The 19619-nt window shown below is 35.3% G+C and overlaps 1 protein-coding gene across 1 annotated transcript in view; it reads left to right on the plus strand.

Moving 5' to 3' along the window:
* The window catches only part of VWA8 (von Willebrand factor A domain containing 8), a 184770-nt gene that overhangs the window by 18929 nt on the left and 146222 nt on the right, over positions 1-19619 (plus strand). The window contains exons 3-5 of the mRNA XM_051609029.1: positions 3897-4027; positions 6180-6290; positions 17976-18143. Coding sequence (XP_051464989.1) covers positions 3897-4027; positions 6180-6290; positions 17976-18143 — 410 coding nt within the window. The remainder of the gene's footprint in view (positions 1-3896; positions 4028-6179; positions 6291-17975; positions 18144-19619) is intronic.

Below are 19619 nucleotides of genomic sequence, written 5' to 3' on the forward strand. Positions count from 1 at the left end.
AGAAGTCCTTTTTTATTCTGTTGAATGTATTGATGTCTTCTAAGTGCCTGTTTGTTATTATGTGGTTTTTGTATGACTAGAGTCATACAGGGACATGAGCTCTAATGTATTTTGTGCCACATCTGGAATAGATATTCTTGGGAATCTGTTCTTTTAACTGTCTGTCTCTGAACAGTGGAAAAGGTAGGTATCTCCTTCATTTATGAGTTGTTTTTCTGTAGGTGGGACAGAAGGACTTGCCGGCAGATAGCGTCTGCTATCTCCAGTGAATCTTACGGCTTCAGTGAGTGTAGCATGTGCCAAGAATTCAAGTATGAGTGAACTGGAAAATTTCCTACCATAGCCATTTCAGTCATAGTTTTATCAAAAGCTGATTTGTGGATCAAACAACAACAGCTGCTGCATTTGCTTAAAAATCCATCTACAACATTTTCTTTTCTTATCTGGGCATAAGCTCCAGCTTCTGCTGCTCACTTCACAAAATGTGCAGATTCTGCTAGGTGTTGTCCTACTTATCACATATTACAAAGCAATAAAATTCAATTTCTTTCGCTGGCCATCCTTGATACACAGGAGCAGCAAATTGTAGCGCTGACTACTCTCCTGCATGTGCCAGATGGTGTCTTTGAGAATATGCTGCAGACGCTTCCTACGCACCATCCTGCAGATTAAGAATACAGGGCCAGCTACTCAACTACTGCAAATCAGCAGAGTGCCACTAAACAGATTGTGCAAACCCAGTTTGTGTTAGATGCTATCTGACTCATGGGATAATTAATAAAAATTGCTGTAATATACATGCTGATGCTTTTTTCAGCTAATTTCCCCTGTCTTATAAATGTCATAGAAAATGATTATATAGTGCTGGTAGTAAAGATAATAAACGGTTCTTGAACAGAGAGGAATTTTTTCAAGTCATGGTAGAGAAAATGTAAAAGCTTTGCAATGCAGATACTACAATACAAGTAGGGTAAATATATAGAAATAATATAGAAGATACTGGATATGTGCATCTGAAGTGGCTTTTGTAAAGCATGCTGTGCTTTGGAAACAGTTTATGCAGCATGTACTGCACATGCAAAGAAAATGTGATATTTGATTTTAGGAGAGCGTAACGGAGAGACTTCTGGAGCAATATACAGATACTACATGTTAGAATAGAAGGAACAGACAAGTGGAAGCTGCTGTCAGGACAGCTCACCTTAAGGAATGGTTTCTTTGAACTGTTGGCATTATTTGTAACAGGCTTCCTTTGAGTGAATTTGCAGGTGGTCAGTGTGCTGACTTTGTGATTGCAAACATGTATTATTATTGGTCCAGCTGTAACTTGTATGTGAGGAGAACTATGTGAATGGTGAAGCCAGGAAACCATTTTCCAGCAAATCTATCTATAAGGTATTGTGTCTTTCATGTCCTTTCTCAAAAAAATAACTAAATTAAGATATTTTTAAAATTTGCATATTAATATTTCATTGAAAATGTGGACATTTAAACACAGTGTCAAGACTATGAGTGTCTTATATATACTCCTGAAGGTCTGCAGGGGGATCACATTCAAAGATTTTAGATTTTTTTGAATGCTCTACACTTATGTTCTCTTCTACATGACAGTTTTTCTTGCAGATGCTACTGAATATTCTTAAATCCTGTTTCTATTTATGATACTTCTTTGATGTCTGACCCAAGTTTTTTTCTTGAGGCCATTCTAAAAATAAAAAAGATGATAGCTACACGTATTAATGTGAATTACACCAGAGGCCTTTGTAGTCATGTTGTGTCAAAGCTGATTTTGCCAGGCTTCTAATGCAGGACTTCTGACGTGAAAGAATTAAGTGTTTCAGAAGATTTTCAAGCTTATTTGTCTACTTTAAGTAAAGTGGCTTTTTGTTTTTGTGAACAGCTATTATAAAAATACAGTAGGTGCACTTTGGCAAGTTCATACAGCAGGTAGAAGTAAAAATACTTAGTGAGATCTCTGTCTTTCAATTTTAATGGTACCTTTAATATAATACTTTTTATTTGTTTGGTGCTTTTCAAACTGCTATACCTGTCCAGTGGCAAAGTTTGGGCAGAGCAGTTCTTCTGATGCAATGTATTTACCTGTTATTTCCCAAAGAATGTATGTAATAGGAATGTTCTTAATTTTCTTGAAAATGTCATAGAAAGGAATATGTTCTTCTCTGTGAGGAATTTATTTGCATTCAATCTGCTTGTGGGGCATGTGTGATGTGCATTGTTTTTGGAAAACATTTTTGTAGTGAAGAAGTAGTAAATACTCTTATGTTTATATGATCTTACCATACTATATATGAAACCTAATCCTCAACACATTAACAACAGTTGTTCAGAAAACAAAACAGCAAACCTGAAATGTTTATTTACAATTCATCTGATAATCCTAATGCATAGATTGCTCTGCTGAGGTGTGTATGTTATTCCTGTTTATATTAGCAGTAGAGATATAGCAGACTTCTCTGGAAGATTTCAAATGGTTTTCCTTAGTGCCAGACCAAAACATTCAGTTAAAATTTTTCATAAAGTTTTCCTAAGCCACATTTAGGCTTGAACAAATCTTTCTTGAGTCTCATACAGTCATTTAATACTGTTTCCATGATCTTACTAAAATGAGTTTTCATTCTAGTATAAAAAGATTCAAGAGTGAACTCAAACCCCTCAGAGCTGAGGGGCAGTATTGCTTGCCATCCTTAACTCTGTCCAGTACCTACTGCCTCCTCTGTCTCAGGAAAGCTGATGGAGATCAGAGGCTTGGTTTTTAAAATATTGCCTTCTAATTACAACCAGTAATCGCACTGAAAAAAGGTAAATAACCAAGTATTAACTTAAAGATTTCATTGTCTCTTCCTCCTTCCTTGCTGTACTTCAGCATCTCAGACAGCACCCTCGAGACTCCAGTCTCAAAGCCCAATACCAGTCTTTTCAGATTGTTCTGGAAGCAACCCTATATGTACATGCATACGCAAATACCCTCTGGCTTGCTTGTGTTCTCTTCCTGCACTAGTCGTTTTTGTTTGTGTCTTCAGAAAGGGCCAGGGCTTGCTGGGGTGTATATGAAGGAGTATTCTGGGAACAGAAGGATGTACGGCAGTGGGAACAGCACCCCTCCTTCAATGTCTTCTCTCTGCATGGCACTTTGCATGCATGTGGTAAAGGTTTTAGTTTAATTATAATCAGGTTTTTGCTTTTAAAAATAGCAAGAGGATGGTATTCTTAATAGAAATAAGTGGATTGGCATTGAGTTGTTTTTTTGTAGAATTTTGGAAGGTGCATGGTATTGATGTAGTGATATTGTGAGATTTGCATTTTATTGATAATCTAATTCTGTGTTTTATTGTGTTAAAATATAAAAAGGAATGTAGTTGTCTTTAAATAAAATAGCAAATTAAATATATCCCTAAGCATAAATGCAAGCACAGTATTTTTATTTTTCTTAAGTCCATGATTCATCCATGAACCATTGGGATACAGTTGGATAAATTTTACTAATTATTAATAATTTATCTATATTATATTTACTGATGCTGGGAAGTCCACCCAATGTTGGGTAATAAAAACAGTCTTTGCGTTGATCAGTTTAATGTGAAATGAGAATCAACTTTTTTTTTCTGATTTTTGTTGTTTGTTTGGGTTTTTTTGAAGGATGAAGTTGTGCAGAGAAAAACACAATGAGTACGATAGATACATAAACTTACATGTAAATTAAGTAGTCTAATATAAACTGTGTATGGAACTCCCTGCTTTTCAGCTGTCCAGCTTTAGGGCAGCACATCTTTGTGTCTTTGGTTTATTTTTGAAGGTAAGAAGAAAAAAAAAAAGAGTAAAGGACCAGGTATATAACACTTCAAATTAAAAAATGTGTTCTTTGTGTTTCTTTCAAGTGACAGATTCTTTGGCCCAGTCTGTAGTCCATCATTTAAGATGGATAATGCAGAAGGACCTTCTTGGCCAAGATGTCTTCCTTATTGGTCCTCCTGGGCCTCTCCGGCGCTCTATTGCCATGCAGTATCTGGTAAGTATGATGGTTTAAGTTCCTGGAGACACAGTCATTACTGTCCGTTAGTCATTCCTCTGCTAGCCAAGTTATAAAAGGTAGTCCTAGAAAATCTTACAGCAAACTACTTAGGAGGTAAGTTATTCCATAAATGTGCTTTCCAAAGTTCAGTTTTTGTTATAGATTAACAGAAGGTACAGACATTTTAATACATGTTTTTCTGCTTTAAACTCCTTGGGGGGAAAAATAAAGAGTTGGAAAACTGTGTTACCATATGCTGTCACAAATGGAGAAACAGTTTGTTCTAGGCATTATGTATGTTAGAAGATTAAGATATCTGCCCACTGTTACAGACAACAAATTGGTTTTGCTTCATTATATAAAAAAAGAAATGAAGGAAAGGATTTGGGAGAGGAGTGTTCTCAGTAACATTTGGGAACAGTTGTCATGAGTGATTACAAAGAGTAGATGCGTGTGTGATCCTCTCGTGGAATGTGAGAAGGACTTGCCTACATCCATCTGCATGAACCATGGCAGCACCGTGTGCAAAATTCATTTTTAAATCATTGGTGCCCTTAAATGATCAGGAAGAGTGGATTGTCTGCCCCGAAAGGTAATGTGGGTAGGAGTTTGCCTACCATGAGGTCAGTCTAGAATCTGGCTCGGCAGAAGGATCACAAATAGAGGTGTATAAACAATTATAATAAAGATCAGCTGTTCCTTTAAAAACAAAAAATACTAATTCAAAGGCTAGCTCTCTGAGGTAAAGCATACATGGGAAAGGTCCAAGATTTTCAGCTTTGGAAAGGAGACCAAAAATTTCTCAATTCAGCAAGCCAGGTATGCTACGTGATACCTCAATGCATTCCTTAAAATAAATGACAAGAGTTTGGTATAATCTAAAAAGAGGACTTAGGAGACACCTGGTCTCCAGGCATGAGACATAAAATGTGTCTTACTATTTCTACCACATTTTGTATCCATCTGAGCTATATTGGAAAGGCTGGAACTTACTGTTTCAATGCCATACTAAGCAGCTGTGTGAAGGCTGGTCTCTGCATGTATGCTGCTAAGGTGCTGTCATCCCTTTAATGAAGCTATGTAAGCCTCAAAACCTCGGTCTGCTCTTCCTGAAAGCTACTTGTTGAAGAAAACTCTCCTGTATTTCATCTTCTGTTTTGGTTTGGTTTTGTTTGTTTGTTTTTCCTTTATTTATAAGAAAGTACAGTTGTATCTACCTTGATCTTCAGAGGTCTCTTCCAGCCCCTATGATTCTATGATTTTACCTGCAACATAGAGGAATTGCTGGATTTGTAAGCACTAGGCACTGAAAAAGTGAAAAGGAAATAATTTTAATGAGTTTTTATCTTTGTTTGATTTTTTTCATACAGCTATAGTTAAAAGCTGCCTCTTGAGAGTTATCTGTTAAATATATCATGCCTTTAATTGAGGGGTAAGGGCTAAGAGCATTTCAGCATAATGCTTTTTCCTGGGAGAATGCATGATAACCCAGATACGAAAGTAGTAGGAAAATCAGGTCTACGTGTTTTGGTTTTTTTTCCCTTTAAGATAAAAAGTTCTAAGAATAGCCTGTATTCTTTTAAAATAAACAAAACAATAACCCAAGTTTCCCAGATGCAGACTGTATCTCATGACATTGAAGGGAGAGAGTATAAGAACAGAGGGTAAGAACAGTGTAGTTCAGTGTACTGGCAAAGCGTTGTACAGGTAATAATCACAATTGTGTCACAGTGTAAGTGTTACTAACCAGAGGGAGCTGAAGCTTTTCAGTCTTTTATGGAAAACTTCTGATTTTTATTCATGGTTTGCAGATGCTGATTGTTTTTCAGAGTCCAGAACCAGAAGATTAACTTACAGGATGTTACAGATGTTCAGTGGAAAGAATATATAGCTGGTTATTATGTTTTTAGAACAGGTTTGGGGAACATAAAAGTTTATTGAGCAGAAATTCAAGCCATTTTGTTTTGAGACAGAACACACTAAACATTTTAAAAATAAGAGAAATTAGATTTTGTTCAGAGTTGTTTCAGTTGACTGTGCTGCTGCCTAGAGCTCTTTGTACAATTATACCACTATATATATATTGTTAATGTTCACTTGTTTGGTTTATAGTCTTCTTTTTGTAATAACTTCAGCCTGTTGTCCACAGGAGCTAACAAAGCGGGAGGTTGAATATATTGCACTGTCAAGGGACACCACAGAAACTGACCTCAAACAGCGACGAGAGATCCGAGATGGGAGTGCTTTTTATCTTGATCAGGCAAGTTGCAGTCACACACCACCTAATTATTGCTTATGAGTAGTCTAAAGGATGTCATGGCTTATATGATGAAAAATTAATATGTACATTACTGACTGACATGTTTCTGATGCAGTTAGAAAGTCTCATGTAACATCCTTGATCTCATTGTTGCAAAAAATGTTATCTTTCTCCAAATCCAAGGTTACTCTGTCTCTTAAGGGTTGATTTAGGCAGATTATTTTTTATATACTTCTATAATGCGAAATGAGATCCATTCTGTCTGTTAGACAAATGCTTCTTTTAGTGTATCTCTTCTCTATCAGTTGTAACACATTAGATGTATTCCTGAAATGAATCTTCTGATCTAGTTTCCTTGAAAAACAGTACAGTTCGTGTACTTTAAGACTGCTCTCTGTTGTGAAACACAAGCACAGTAAATTAGACAATTGGGGGATTTGATTTGAAAGCTCACTGCTGATCTGGGCTAAAAGAAAGATTTAAACATTCCTGCCAATAGTATTGCCCCAGCCCATTAGCTGATTTAGTACAACTATAGTGACTTAGGTAAGATTTCTCTTTGTAATTATCAGTGGCATGTCCCCCTTTTGATCATGTAGGTAAAATATACACTTAATTTAGAATGTCTGTTTTCCAAGATAACTAAAGTTTGTGTACAAGTTAGGTTTCTAATTGAAAAGGATGGGTCAGTTCCTTTGATGTAGTGTGAATTTAAATGTGTTACTTAAAACAGTTTCCAGTTGCTGATGCTATAGAAGTTAATGATATCACCATCAAATGAGGGAGTTGTGGGTGGAGGGGGAGATGGGAACAGAAGAAGAAAGAGAACCTTTGAGAGAAGTTTGTTTTCTCTTTTAAGGAAGTATTTTCCTCTTCCCCCCCCCTTTTTTTTTTTTTTTAAATTCCCAGTGGTCTCTTTTTCAACATCCAGAACTTGGAGAAATGTTTAAATAGATTTTCTTGAAAACACAATAAATTACTGTGAGCAATGAAAGATCCTCAGAAAGAAGGATAACAACTAAATACTGTTTTTTTGTCACTTCTGAGACTTAAAATTATCTCATGCTTATCTGGAAATGTGGCGGTTGCAAAATACGAGATAATTTGAAATACTGCATTGTGGATTAGGACTGTAAATGGCTTCTCATTTACCAGAGGATGAGAGCATTTGTGTAGGCTGCATGGTTAACTCATTAGGCTCATGTTAGTTCCATGCCTAACTGCTGTTATGGACAGCCTTATTCTCACTTGCTACTGGATAGTGAAAGTAATTTAGCCCTGGTGTAAGAGCATTAGTTAATTAACATTTGTAAGAGCCACTGTATCAGGGACTGTGAGAAGCTCACAAAGATGTGAGATGGTCTGTTACCCTTTATTTGTCTGATGACTTTGATCCCAGTGTAAGTATGAGACAGCTTGTCTCAGTTTGTACAAGTTATTTTGAGTGATCTCACTCTAGGAAGATTAGCTTTCTAAGGTAAACGTCTATGATTACCTTTCTCCCTCAACCTGTTGGAAATTTTCAGTTAAAAGTTTTTTATGAGAATCTAGCACAGCAGTACCTCAGATCAAGACTGTCCTTTAGCAAGATATCAAAGTACTGAAATCAGCTGGAATCATCATGTCTTTCCTCAGCTCATGTATTACTCATCACATACGTAAGCAGTGTATGTTTAAGCTCTGAAGGTAAGATAAGAAAATAAGTAATTGGTATTTAGCTGAGCACTTGTAAAATATTTGAGATGTGAAAGATGGATCTCATAGATAGTTTATGTTCCAGCTGAATTTTTCTAACTCTACATTTTAGTGATGCATGTACCATATTTTATGTGCATATATGTTTAGAACCATCACAGATCTAATTATAGCTCAATAATAAAAGAGAATAAAGTTTTACAGGATACACTGGGTTTTGAATTTTAGTTAGTTCACTTAGTGATTTTTAGGTTTGCAGATGGCTATACCAATTCAAAACATTACAGAAGCCAGACACTACTCTGTTTAAACCCCAGACCAAGAGCCTTTTCAAGATAGAGTGCGCTATCAGTAGGTCTCCTTAAAAAAAATTTCCCTACAGAGGTTGGATTACTCCCATTGCCATAGGTGAGCTAAAGAGAAGTAGAGCTAATATAAGGGACTGAAGCTACAGGCTATACTGTTCATATTTACATACTATTTCCCTTTCTGTGGAAGCTCATGTTTGCTCTTCAGGACACCCAGGAGAAGACAACAAAGCTTGAAAGTCTGGTTTACAGAACATCCACTGTATAAATTCTCTGGATTAAATAAAATTTAGCTATTGTTTAAGATAGATGAGGCTCTTTGCATGCAAGTAATAATATCATAATGTAGTAATACTTTGAATAATAAGAAACTCTAACCAGAAGCTGGCATCTTGTTACCAGAAATAACTTTAATATAGTGAATCATCAGGTTTGCAGACTGACAAAGGTTTGCAAAGTAGTCTGTGAGTGATTGTTAAGATATTATGGTTGTTTATAGCTCTGCGTTTAATAGTGACAGATTAAATACTATAAATTGATATCTCAGAGGTTTCAAAACATCTGATATATTTTAACATGAAGTTACAAATATGTTTGCATTTAGTTATTTAAGATAGATTTAGAAGATCATTAGAAGGTGATTTGGAAGCAGTGGTTGAAAATCTGTATTGAAATGTATATCGAAGGACCAGCGTGTCAAATATTCTTGCATAATAGCATTTCTGAATATTAGAGTAAATCAAATGGAAGAAGACTGGGAGCTAGGAAGTTAGAATAGACACCTTACAAAGGGGGGAAAAAAGGGTTTTATTTACCTTAGAACTATGGGATCATTAAAATAAAGGTAAACATTGAATTATCAAATTCATTCCCAATAAAAATTCTGTAAAATAAAGGACTACTAGTGGTGTAATGGTGAATTACTTGTTGTCATTCAAGTACTGACAGCAGAAAATTCTGTTTTCTTGTCTTTACCTTGGGCCATTAATTTTGATTTTCAGCTGCTAATTCACGATTAAAAGCCTCAGAAATGTCATTGTTGCTGTTATTGAGACAAGTAACCTCTTGGTTTTATTCTGTAATTTATTGCATGGGTTAATTGTGTTGTGTATTGAGTAGGATTCCTTCATATTACTTCAATAATTATATTACTTAAATATTTAAATTGCAGGTTAAGATTTTGCTTTTATTGATAGAAGACTTTGTTTGAAGAGTAGTTTTCTATTTCTGTAACACTTTGTAGTTGAGCCACCAACTCGATTGAACCAGTGTGGAGTTTCTAATATCAACATATTGTATTTTCAAAAATTAAGGAATTGGTATTTTAATGTCCTTTTAAAATCCATTTCTAAGGTGCTTTTGCTTTTTATCTTGTGTGTACAGCTATAAAAGGCACATCTCTGGTTTAAACCCTTATTAGTACAGCCTTCTGCATTATTAGGTATTACATCCAAGGAAATCCTAAGTTATTTTAATGTACTGGATGCAATTAGGAGAGCAACTAAGCCATTTTGTGAGTGCTTCAGTGGTGTATTTACTCTAGGATTGTGCCACAAACCCCATTGCCTGGAATGCTTGGTTTTGTTTACCCATATTCCTGCTTTTTCATTATACGAAATAAGTTTCCCGAACACAGATCACTTTATTAAATGTACAGTCTTTCCATTCAGGAAAATTAAATTAACTGAGGTTAGAATAAGTAGAAAAATACCACATGCTTATATGCTGAAAAACTACAAATACAGTACCTTGTTAGTGAAGATTTGCTGATTAGTATGTATATCACTGTCATTTCTGTATATACAGAATTAGACTCAGTTTTGGTGTATCTTTGAACTATCTGAGCACAGTCATTTTAGTAGAATACTTTTGCATCCTGAACTGCACCGACATCTTAAGTTCTACAATGATAAAATGTAAAATTGATTGTCATAATAGCAGAAAAAATATCTTCCACCGTGTCTTGAAAGACTTAATCAATTAAGCACCAAGAGTGACAGAAATGACAGCTTAAACTCTCCTGTCTGTAAAATGAACATGACATGAAACCCCCTGGAGTAGCACCACACAGACATGAGCTTGATTTCTTTTAATTGAAAAAGATTAGAAAGAATTATAAAATAAGACATGTGACTAATTGAATGAAATTCTAATAGTACTTAAGCGTGTGTGTGTATAGATATGGATATATGTTTGTGCATACACATAAAAAATATTTCTGTGCCCTAGCAAAGAGATGGTTAAGAATAATTCAACTTAAAAAAACCCCACAACTAACTGGTGAATGCAAATTGTGTAATTCTGTGAGTTATTAATTTGCTGCCTTGGAAGTGATGGTGGATTTTTGATGTGCTGGTAAGTTAGCCACAGCATGGGCACTGTCAGAAAGTATCACTTAGCTGATTTGACTGTCACTGCAATATTTGTCTGTCTAGTACAGGGAGCTAGGTAGCAAAGTCTGTAGGAAGAAGGGGCAGAGGTATGAATGTCACTGTTAATTTTCTCATTGTGTCCAACATTGCACAGAAAGAGGGAGGTATTAGGTAGAAAATAACAGTATTTGGATGAAGTTAATCTTTACCGATTTTCACAGAGTATTTTGTATCTAGAAATAAAATTCATTATAAGGACCCATACATAGTAGCCTCTTAACTCATAGAAGTGATTGTATTTTATTCATTTGCAACACTTCTGTGTTTCTAAAAGTGTCAGCATTTAACTGGATTTGTTAGGTTAGAGTACAGACTCTGGTATATTGTTTTGATGTAGAGAGCATATAGATAAATGTCTGTGATGTAATGTCAGGAATGTAAGGACTGTGTATTTATAATTCCTTGTAGATGAAAATTAAAGGTGTAGGGTTATTTTTTCTTATGCTTGCGTCTGTTACAAATATATTCCACTTTTTTTTTTTTTTCCAGCTAATATTTCCTACAGTAAGGGAAGGGGCAATACTTGGTAATATGTGGGATCATAACATTCTTAGGCAATATGAATTTGTTGGATGGTGCTTTGAATCAAAGTGATTTACAAGTGATAAGTAATTTCATAATTTTTAGGTATCTGTCAAGTACTTGATTTCCTTTATATTCTGCTGCTTATCAGGAAGAAAAACTTAAATAGCGCATCTCCTTTATTCTTGTAGAGAAGACAGGAGTTGTATAGAATGAAGATAAAACCCCGTAGGTTTCTTTGCAGACATTTGCACTGATAAATCTGTTCACAAATTCAAACTGCTTGCTCCTCAGCCTGTTCTCTGCCCAAGATGCAAAATGTTTAACATGTCTGTTGTAAAGTTATTAAAATGGCCAGACCCTGTCTAGGTGGGCACATAATCTTTTGTTAATACAGTTTGGAGGCAAAAACACCTGACTTTTGTGTTAGGGAAAGGGTTGATGGAAGCAAAAGAGATCATTTAACATGTGGTAGTTAAAAAAAAGGAAAAAAAAAAATCATATGGAGGAAGCTGAAATCATCCACTGGCAAAGCTAAAATCAATGAAATGAATGACTGTTCCACTTCTTGTCACATTAATGTATTTATAATCTCATCATATGCCAATTCGTTTCCTAGGGTAAACTTTTCTAGCCCAGTTTTCTGATTCGAACCTCCAATAAATTCAGGCTATTTCTTTTTTAGTTGTTTTTCATTCTGTGCTATGGTGTTGCATCATGAATTAGGTGCTCACCAGGTCAGGCTGTTCTTCCTCACTGAAACATTAACTACTAGGGACAGCTGGAGTCTCTTTTGGGTTACTAACCAGCCTTGCTGACAGTGCCCTGGTATACTGCCATTTCTCTGTTCTCTCCTTTTTAAAAAAAATATAAAGAAGGGTTGAATAATGGTATTCAGTGCAATGTGCTCTGTAAATTTCCTAACCTAACACAAGAAAATTAACTATAAAACCCACCCAGGAAACACTTGATTAGCTCAGCGAGGAGGTAGTCTGAATAGTGAAGATGTAGCCCCCCCTTTCCATTGCAGAGGGAGAAAAAGTTTAAATTATTTAGTTCTTAAGTTATTTTTTTTTATTATTTACTAATGACGTTAGTTACCATTGCATTGATTTTAATAAAACCCGAATGTCACATTTGTAATATATGTAATTCAGTACATTTATGGCCTGAATTGTAGAATGCAAACCTATAGTTTGTCATCATCTACAAAGTGAAAAAAATTGTCACAAAAAATAGAATACACAGATTAATAATAAGTCTGTTTGTAATCTTATCTTTGAATGACATTATACATTCAGAATTTTTTAATTAAATACATTTTATTTTAAACAACTAACACAGCTTTTTACAAATATTTAAGGAAAAAGATAACCGTTTTAATAAAAAGTTGACATTGTTGCTGTGAAACTGGTTGAAAATGGCTTTTAATAGCCCTTTATCTTGCTGCTCAATTTTTGACAATACATTCATTTTGGGGTAAGTGTGTTATGACTTCAGTTCATTAAATAGTCATCCATCACAGTGTTTCTCAAAAGCTCTCCTGTGTGCTCAACTCATGAGAGAAAACAATAACTAAGGAATTAAGAGGCCTTAACACTGAACAAATATCTTTAAATATATTGTTTGATAGAAGCATATGATTAGACATGTTGTTTACAGATATTTTTAAAATCTAGCAGAATAGATTCCCCAATAGGAGACAGCTTTAAATGCTTCACTGCCCTCAACCTCTATTTGTACATCTATCTTTAGACTGTCTCTAAATTTCTAGATAATTAGCTATTTCCACAGAAGTAGTATTTAAAAAAAAATAATAGTGATCATACTAGTTCTATTGCATCTTATTCAAAGAATAACCTGAGGCATTTTCAGTAAATTACAAGTCTTGGTCAGTGTTCTTTTCCTTCTCTGGTAAAATGAGGAGCTCATAGCATATTCCATTCTGCATCTCTGGGATTTCTTTTCCTGATAACTTTTACTTGTTATTTAGTTGTAATGATTTACATTTGAGAAATTGGATTGTGTTTGGCCCCTGGAAAGAAACTTACAAGATACCTATTTTCTCAGCTTTTTGTGATATTTGGTTGCTTCGTAGGTCACAGGGACTCCAATTAAAGTCCACCTTCCATCCGGGGAAGACAGGCTACACCATGGATTTGATAGTTGAGGTTCTGTTAGCCTGCTGCAGCCAGACACTATCAGGTTAGCTGGAAACCATCCAGTTTTGTGTTGTCTTCACCAGATGGTTACTAGGGATCTCTTTTCACCATGTGAGACATCTGGAAATTACATTGTTGGGATGTTTATGAGATACAGGAGTGACTGGAAAGACTTGGGTGGATGGAATTATGTGGGATATTGAGTGTGTGGTGGGACACTGCATTAGAAGGGACACCTGCAATGTAGGCTGTAGATGTAGGGAAACCTTTGCTCATTTGTTCTTGTGTTCATTGAGCTGCTTGTACTTTTGTTTTTCCATTTGCTAGTTCTGGTTGCTGTGCTTGAGATGTCATTACAGGGATCCAGTTTTCAGAGCAGGGACAAGTAATCTTTTTAGAAAAATCTCAAACCTCTTTTGAGGTAGCTCCTGAAAAAAAACAATTACTGATTACTATTGAGTAATTCCTAGCAACAGTTTTTAATACAGTTATGAGACACAGCCTGTGTATCATACTCAGAATGATGCCTAGGTTTGACAAAATTAAGGCCCTTTAGAGATCCCCCTGAACCTTTTTCACAGATTTCAGGGCAAAAGAGTTTCTGGTTTATGATAAAGCATTTTCCTGAGAGAAGAGAACTACCATTTCAGTTCTGGTACTTTAAACTATACTTTACAGACTATTTTGGTTAGCTTTAAAAAAAGACCTTCTCTGGTGTTTCTGCATTTCAGTATTTGCATTATGATGAGCTTTTTGCTGCACTTCCCTTTCTGACAATGCATAACTTCATCCATGTGCTTATATACTGTGATTTATGTCAAAACTAGGCTTTACAGTTTCCTGCAGTAGTTATATTTTGCACTGCTCAAGTGGAGGAGCTCACTGTGGTTCAGCTACAGGAAAGACAATGAAAGTCTCCTTAGGATTGTCTTGTTTCTATGTTGGTTTTGCCTTAAAAGATAAAAATGTATTTTTGCAGGTGCAGTGTGAAACCAGGGTAAGCACTCTGTGTTACATATTTGTTGCATAAAGCCATTCCTGTGAGAGCAGAATTATTGACGGGTTTCCGCTCTCAGCCTGCTGTAGCTGCAGGTTTTCCCTGGAGCAGGTATCCAGGTTACCATCCTCCCAGAGCCCGAGGAGGATGGGAGCAGCATCTGTCCTCTGATGAGGAAAATAGTCCCTCACTGCAGTTAAAAGAAATATGAAAGTAAACATTTAACAAATCCCTTTTGGCCTTTTAACAAGAATTAATACTTTTAATCTCAGATTTATCATCAGGGCTGCACAATGTAAGCCCCCCTGACAATTGTTTTATGTTAAACATTTAGAACAAATGAAGCTTGAGAGAGAGGGAGGCAGCACATCCATTTCTGGGTTTTCATTATAGAATTATGAAGATTTGTTTCTTGGAAGCATTTTTAAGAAGTTATTTTCAGTGACAGATTGTAAACTTTCTTTCCTTGGATTTTTAAATGCATTTTATTTGCAGTACCAATCCATCAATACACAGATAAAAGTGAAATAATAATTCAGAGGATGCCTTGTTGTATGCCTAGCTTATTGCAAAACATTATTAATCATTACCAACCAGAATGTAGAAATATCATCATTCATCCAGAAATACATAGCTGATTTGGTCCTAAGAGCAGATTTTATGCTATTTAACACAAGAACTTTAGAGGTAGATTAATTGTGCATTTATTTAATTGTATTTTGGAGAATGATTTCCAATATTTCAGATACAATTTGAAGATATACGAGGAGTGCAATTAGAAAGAAAGCCAATCGGAGTAAATTAGCACCCAGACTGTGGTGGTGTTGTCTGAGTAAGAAGTGAAAAAAACATGGTTGTACATTCAGCCATTCCTGAAGGTGATTATAAAAGTTGGGTAGAGGTGACCTAAGACCATCTGTAGCATATCTTTTGAAATATCATTGTACTTAGCACTAGAATTTTAAATTCAAACTTCAAATAGTTTTCAGGCTCTGGAAACTCTGGACTTGTTAAATTTTGATTCTACAAGAGCATCTTCTTTCTTGAAGTTAATGGTTGGTGTATACTTCTGGATACTCAGTCTACCCCTGCAGCTGACTATCTTCATGTACAAGCCCCAAAGAAAGTTTACGTTGATACTGGAAGCCTGTTTTTTCAGCAAGTCTTTATCCGTAGAGTGTGTCTCAATGTGTCAACAAGATTCTATGGATACTCAAAATATTTTGAAACCATATGAGCAGAATGTGTATTTTCCTCTGGCTAGTAAAACTCAGTCATATAAAGTCTTCATAGACCTGTAATATGCAGAATCCAACCAACTTGGCAAATAAGTTGTTTGTTAAAGGATATTCTGGCTCCGTATCCAAACTGCATTTAGACAAAATAGCATTTTGTTCATGCCAGGTGTTGGATTGACTGCTGGAGACTGAGGTTTTCTATTCAAGAAGAGTGGAGCAGATTTTTGACTTGACCAATGACCTTCCTAGAGAAGAATGTTAGTACAAACTTTGTCCTTTGTACAAATTTTATAAGATGAGGAGAGAGGAATTTTATATTGCCTGCTAGTAGAGTATGATGTCTTGAATTAACAACAAAAAAAAATCAATTCACATAATGATTGCTTTTAGGAAAAAAATGGTGATTTATTGGAAGAGGAACAATCTGGGGACTGTTACTTGTTTAATGGGATTCTTCTGGGTTGCTCAGATACTGATTTTGAGGCTAGGTATTAAAATGTTATACAGAATGTCTGTCAGACAAGAGAACCTGATCTAGATAATACCAGGATTTTTGAGGGCTTTTTTTCAGTCATGTTTGCTTGAATCCACATTAGATATAGAAATTATTTTCATCTTAGTAATGATGTGAAAAGCTTACATTATGGGTAATTTGCCAGTAGTTATTTATACTTCTATACTGTACATAAGAATCTAAGTCAGTTACTCTTACCATTTAGTGTCTGTATCTTCTTAGGTGGATCTCAGTTTCTGTTGTATGCTTTGTACCATGTCGAAATTAATTCGTTGTACTGAACTGTTCTTTGTTTCTAGTTTATGCTTATGCATTTGTCCCTTATACATCTGCGTTCTTATGTAATTCTTATTTTTGTTCTTATTATTTTTGTATTCTTGTACCTCTTTGTTATTCTTTCTCATATCTTCCTTCTTTCTCTCTGTTCTAGTTTTTGTCATCTATTGTATTCATCAGATATTTCCATCTAGTATTGTATGACAGTTTTTTCTGTAGGAGTTCATAGGAGACATGCTGGGAAGAGATTTCATTTGTTCTTCATTTGCAACTGTGCTTGTGTCTAAAATTGTACTAAAATGTAATAGGAATACAAAGGAAGACTCTGTGGTGCCTCTAAATGTTGCCTGTGCCTAAAACTGACCCATGCTTATCTGATTAAAATACAGCAAATTGGAAGTACACAAGAATGCATTGAATTTCAGAGTCTTTTACTGGAAAGTAATTGTCAATACTAGATATGAAGTATAGTTAATTTACCTAAATGAATGTCATTGACTTCAAGAAAGTGGCACAGAATTACCAGCACCAGAGTTTAGTTTTACATTTTGCCTCCCTATTATGCAGCTAAATAAACAGCCACATCTAAACAACTAATAAAATACAGAAAATAAAGAACTATCTATCTCAAAGGCTCCAAGGGGTTATCAAGTAATAGCTGCATTTTTATTCTGGTTTCGTAGAAGTCCATGTTCAGTCAGAGAATATAATTCTAAATCTTCTTAATTTTATCACATTTTTAATGTCTGAATTTTTGTGGCACTATTTTCTTTTTATCATCTGTTTTCAATAGAGTTATGTTCTGGTCAGACTAAAGCAAGGTACTGAGGATGAATTGCACTGATGCACAACCAGAGCAAGCCAAAGGAATATCTGACTGTTTCCTGTTCAAATAACTATCCCAGAATTCTTAGATGGTGTTAAAATACCTGAAAAATACAATATCTGCAAAAAGAAAAGTTGCCACATATTAATTTAAACTGGGGGTGCACTAAATTGCTAGGGTTTATGTTTTATTCTGTTGGTACAAAATACTGCAACTTTTGACAGTTGCTATAATAATTAGGACAGGTTTTTATCAGAGACTGTAGCGGTAGGACAAGGAGTAATGGTTTTAAACTGAAAGAGGGGAGATTTAGGTCAGACATCAAGAAGAAATTCTTCACCATGAGGGTAGTAAGGCCCTGGAATAGGTTGCCAAGAGAGGTTGTGGAAGACCTTCCCTGGAGGTGTTTAAGGCCAGGTTGGATGAGACTTGTGCAGCCTGGTCTAGAGGGAGGTGTCCCTGCTCATAGCAATGAGGCTGGAACCTGATGATCTTTAAGGTCCCTTCCAACTTTAACCATTCTATGGTTCTATTAAACTCCAGCTCATGAATGTGTAACAGACTTAAGGCAATCAGCTGTCATGCTTCATAATCACTACTGATGTGAATCTTATTGATTCTTGCAGAAGTGATCCCGAGGTGCTTTTTTTCAGAAGGAGAATGGGATATGTAATGTTTATTTCTGTTCTAATACTGGTTTTTTATTTTTGAAAAGTGTGCAGTTCGTGCAGCTACCGAAGGCAGGATTCTTGTGCTGGAAGGTTTGGAGAAGGCTGAGCGGAATGTCCTGCCAGTGTTAAACAATTTGCTGGAGAACAGGGAAATGCAACTTGAAGATGGTCGTTTTCTCATGTCTGCAGAGCGTTATGACAAACTTCTTCAGGTATGGAAATGCTGTTTGGATTTTCCATTTTTACTGTCCTTGATAGTGCTCACATATGATTATGTACAAGCTAAATGGGTGAAATATTAACAAAGTGTTTTTCCTGGGATGTTCCATGGGATGAAATAGGGAGGATGAAAACTACACGAGAAGTCAAACTACTGCTTGCAACAGCAACAACAAAAATTTTTCATCTGTATTTTGTCTGTCCACATGCAAAAGAGTAGTCTATGTTAACCTTTTATGAAGCCTCTATGTTTCTAAAATGTGAAAGCGACAATGTGAGGGTAACCAAACTATACATGTGAAAAGAAATTTAAGTTGAAATTGTTCCCATGATGTTCAGATAATGCTTCAACATTGCAATAACCTTTTTGCTAAGCTTTTAAAATGTTGGATACCAAAAAAATGAGGTGAAGATGAGCAACACTGTATTCATCAGTCCTGTCTTGCCTTTAATTTACAGAAGTGTATGTAAACAGCCAAACTAAATTATAGGAAATTATTCCTTTTGATAGAAAATTTTAGTGTCTACTTTAGCCATTTTTCTTTTTCTGAGACTTTGAATCCTACTGCTTAAATTTGAGTAGATACTTTTCAGGCTCTTGGGGACTTCAGTAAATGTCATCAGATAATTTTCAGTAGTTCCACATCTTACTTTCATGTATTGTAATTGCTGATCACATACCTCTCAGTCTCCTGTAACAAACAGTCTGACCCCTACTCACTTGAGTTTCTGTCTGTTGTACCTAACTGTGGTTACATATATAATTCAGACCCGTGTGGCACAGGAGGGAAATTTGCAATAAGCTTCTGTCATCGGTCCTGATTATCTGAAGTTGCCTGCTATGCTGTGTACTATAATGTATTTCTGAAAATATGTCAGAATTTCATATGCCTCTCATCTGTGGTTACAGTTCTTCTGATACATACTTTTTTAAAAAACATTTTTATGATATTTAATTAGTAGATTCAATTGTTGAAATAATTGTTTTTATATTTTAGAAGTTAGCTTTTAAAATGTAATTGTATTTAAAGACTGAAAATGAGAACTCAAGCTTAGATAGGATTTGGTTGCAATTAGGCAGAGCATTTTTCTCCTCTTTCTTTTAAACAGTTTTCTAATTATAAAATGTTGCAAAATGAGTGCCTCAGTCACACTGCTAATAGTATATGAATTAAATAAATCTCTTGCTATCACACTAAATCTAATATTGTTGTTTTGGGAATATTGTATTATATAAGCTAATGTTAATTTTCTCCTCTGTGAATAATTACTGTACATCTAGGTCTGCAGGAAATGTACTCATGTATGGTTTCAAATAAGACTTAACTGATGTGGGAAGACTAGAGTGCATTTTTTGTGTGCAATTAGACTTTACATGACAAAAGTGAAATATAACATTTCATGTCCTCATGAAGAAATCTAGTGCTGTATTATTGCTTATAATAAAGCATAATGTATAAATTAAACTT

This window comes from Apus apus, chromosome 1 (assembly GCF_020740795.1).
Source record: "Apus apus isolate bApuApu2 chromosome 1, bApuApu2.pri.cur, whole genome shotgun sequence".
NCBI lineage: Eukaryota > Metazoa > Chordata > Aves > Apodiformes > Apodidae > Apus > Apus apus.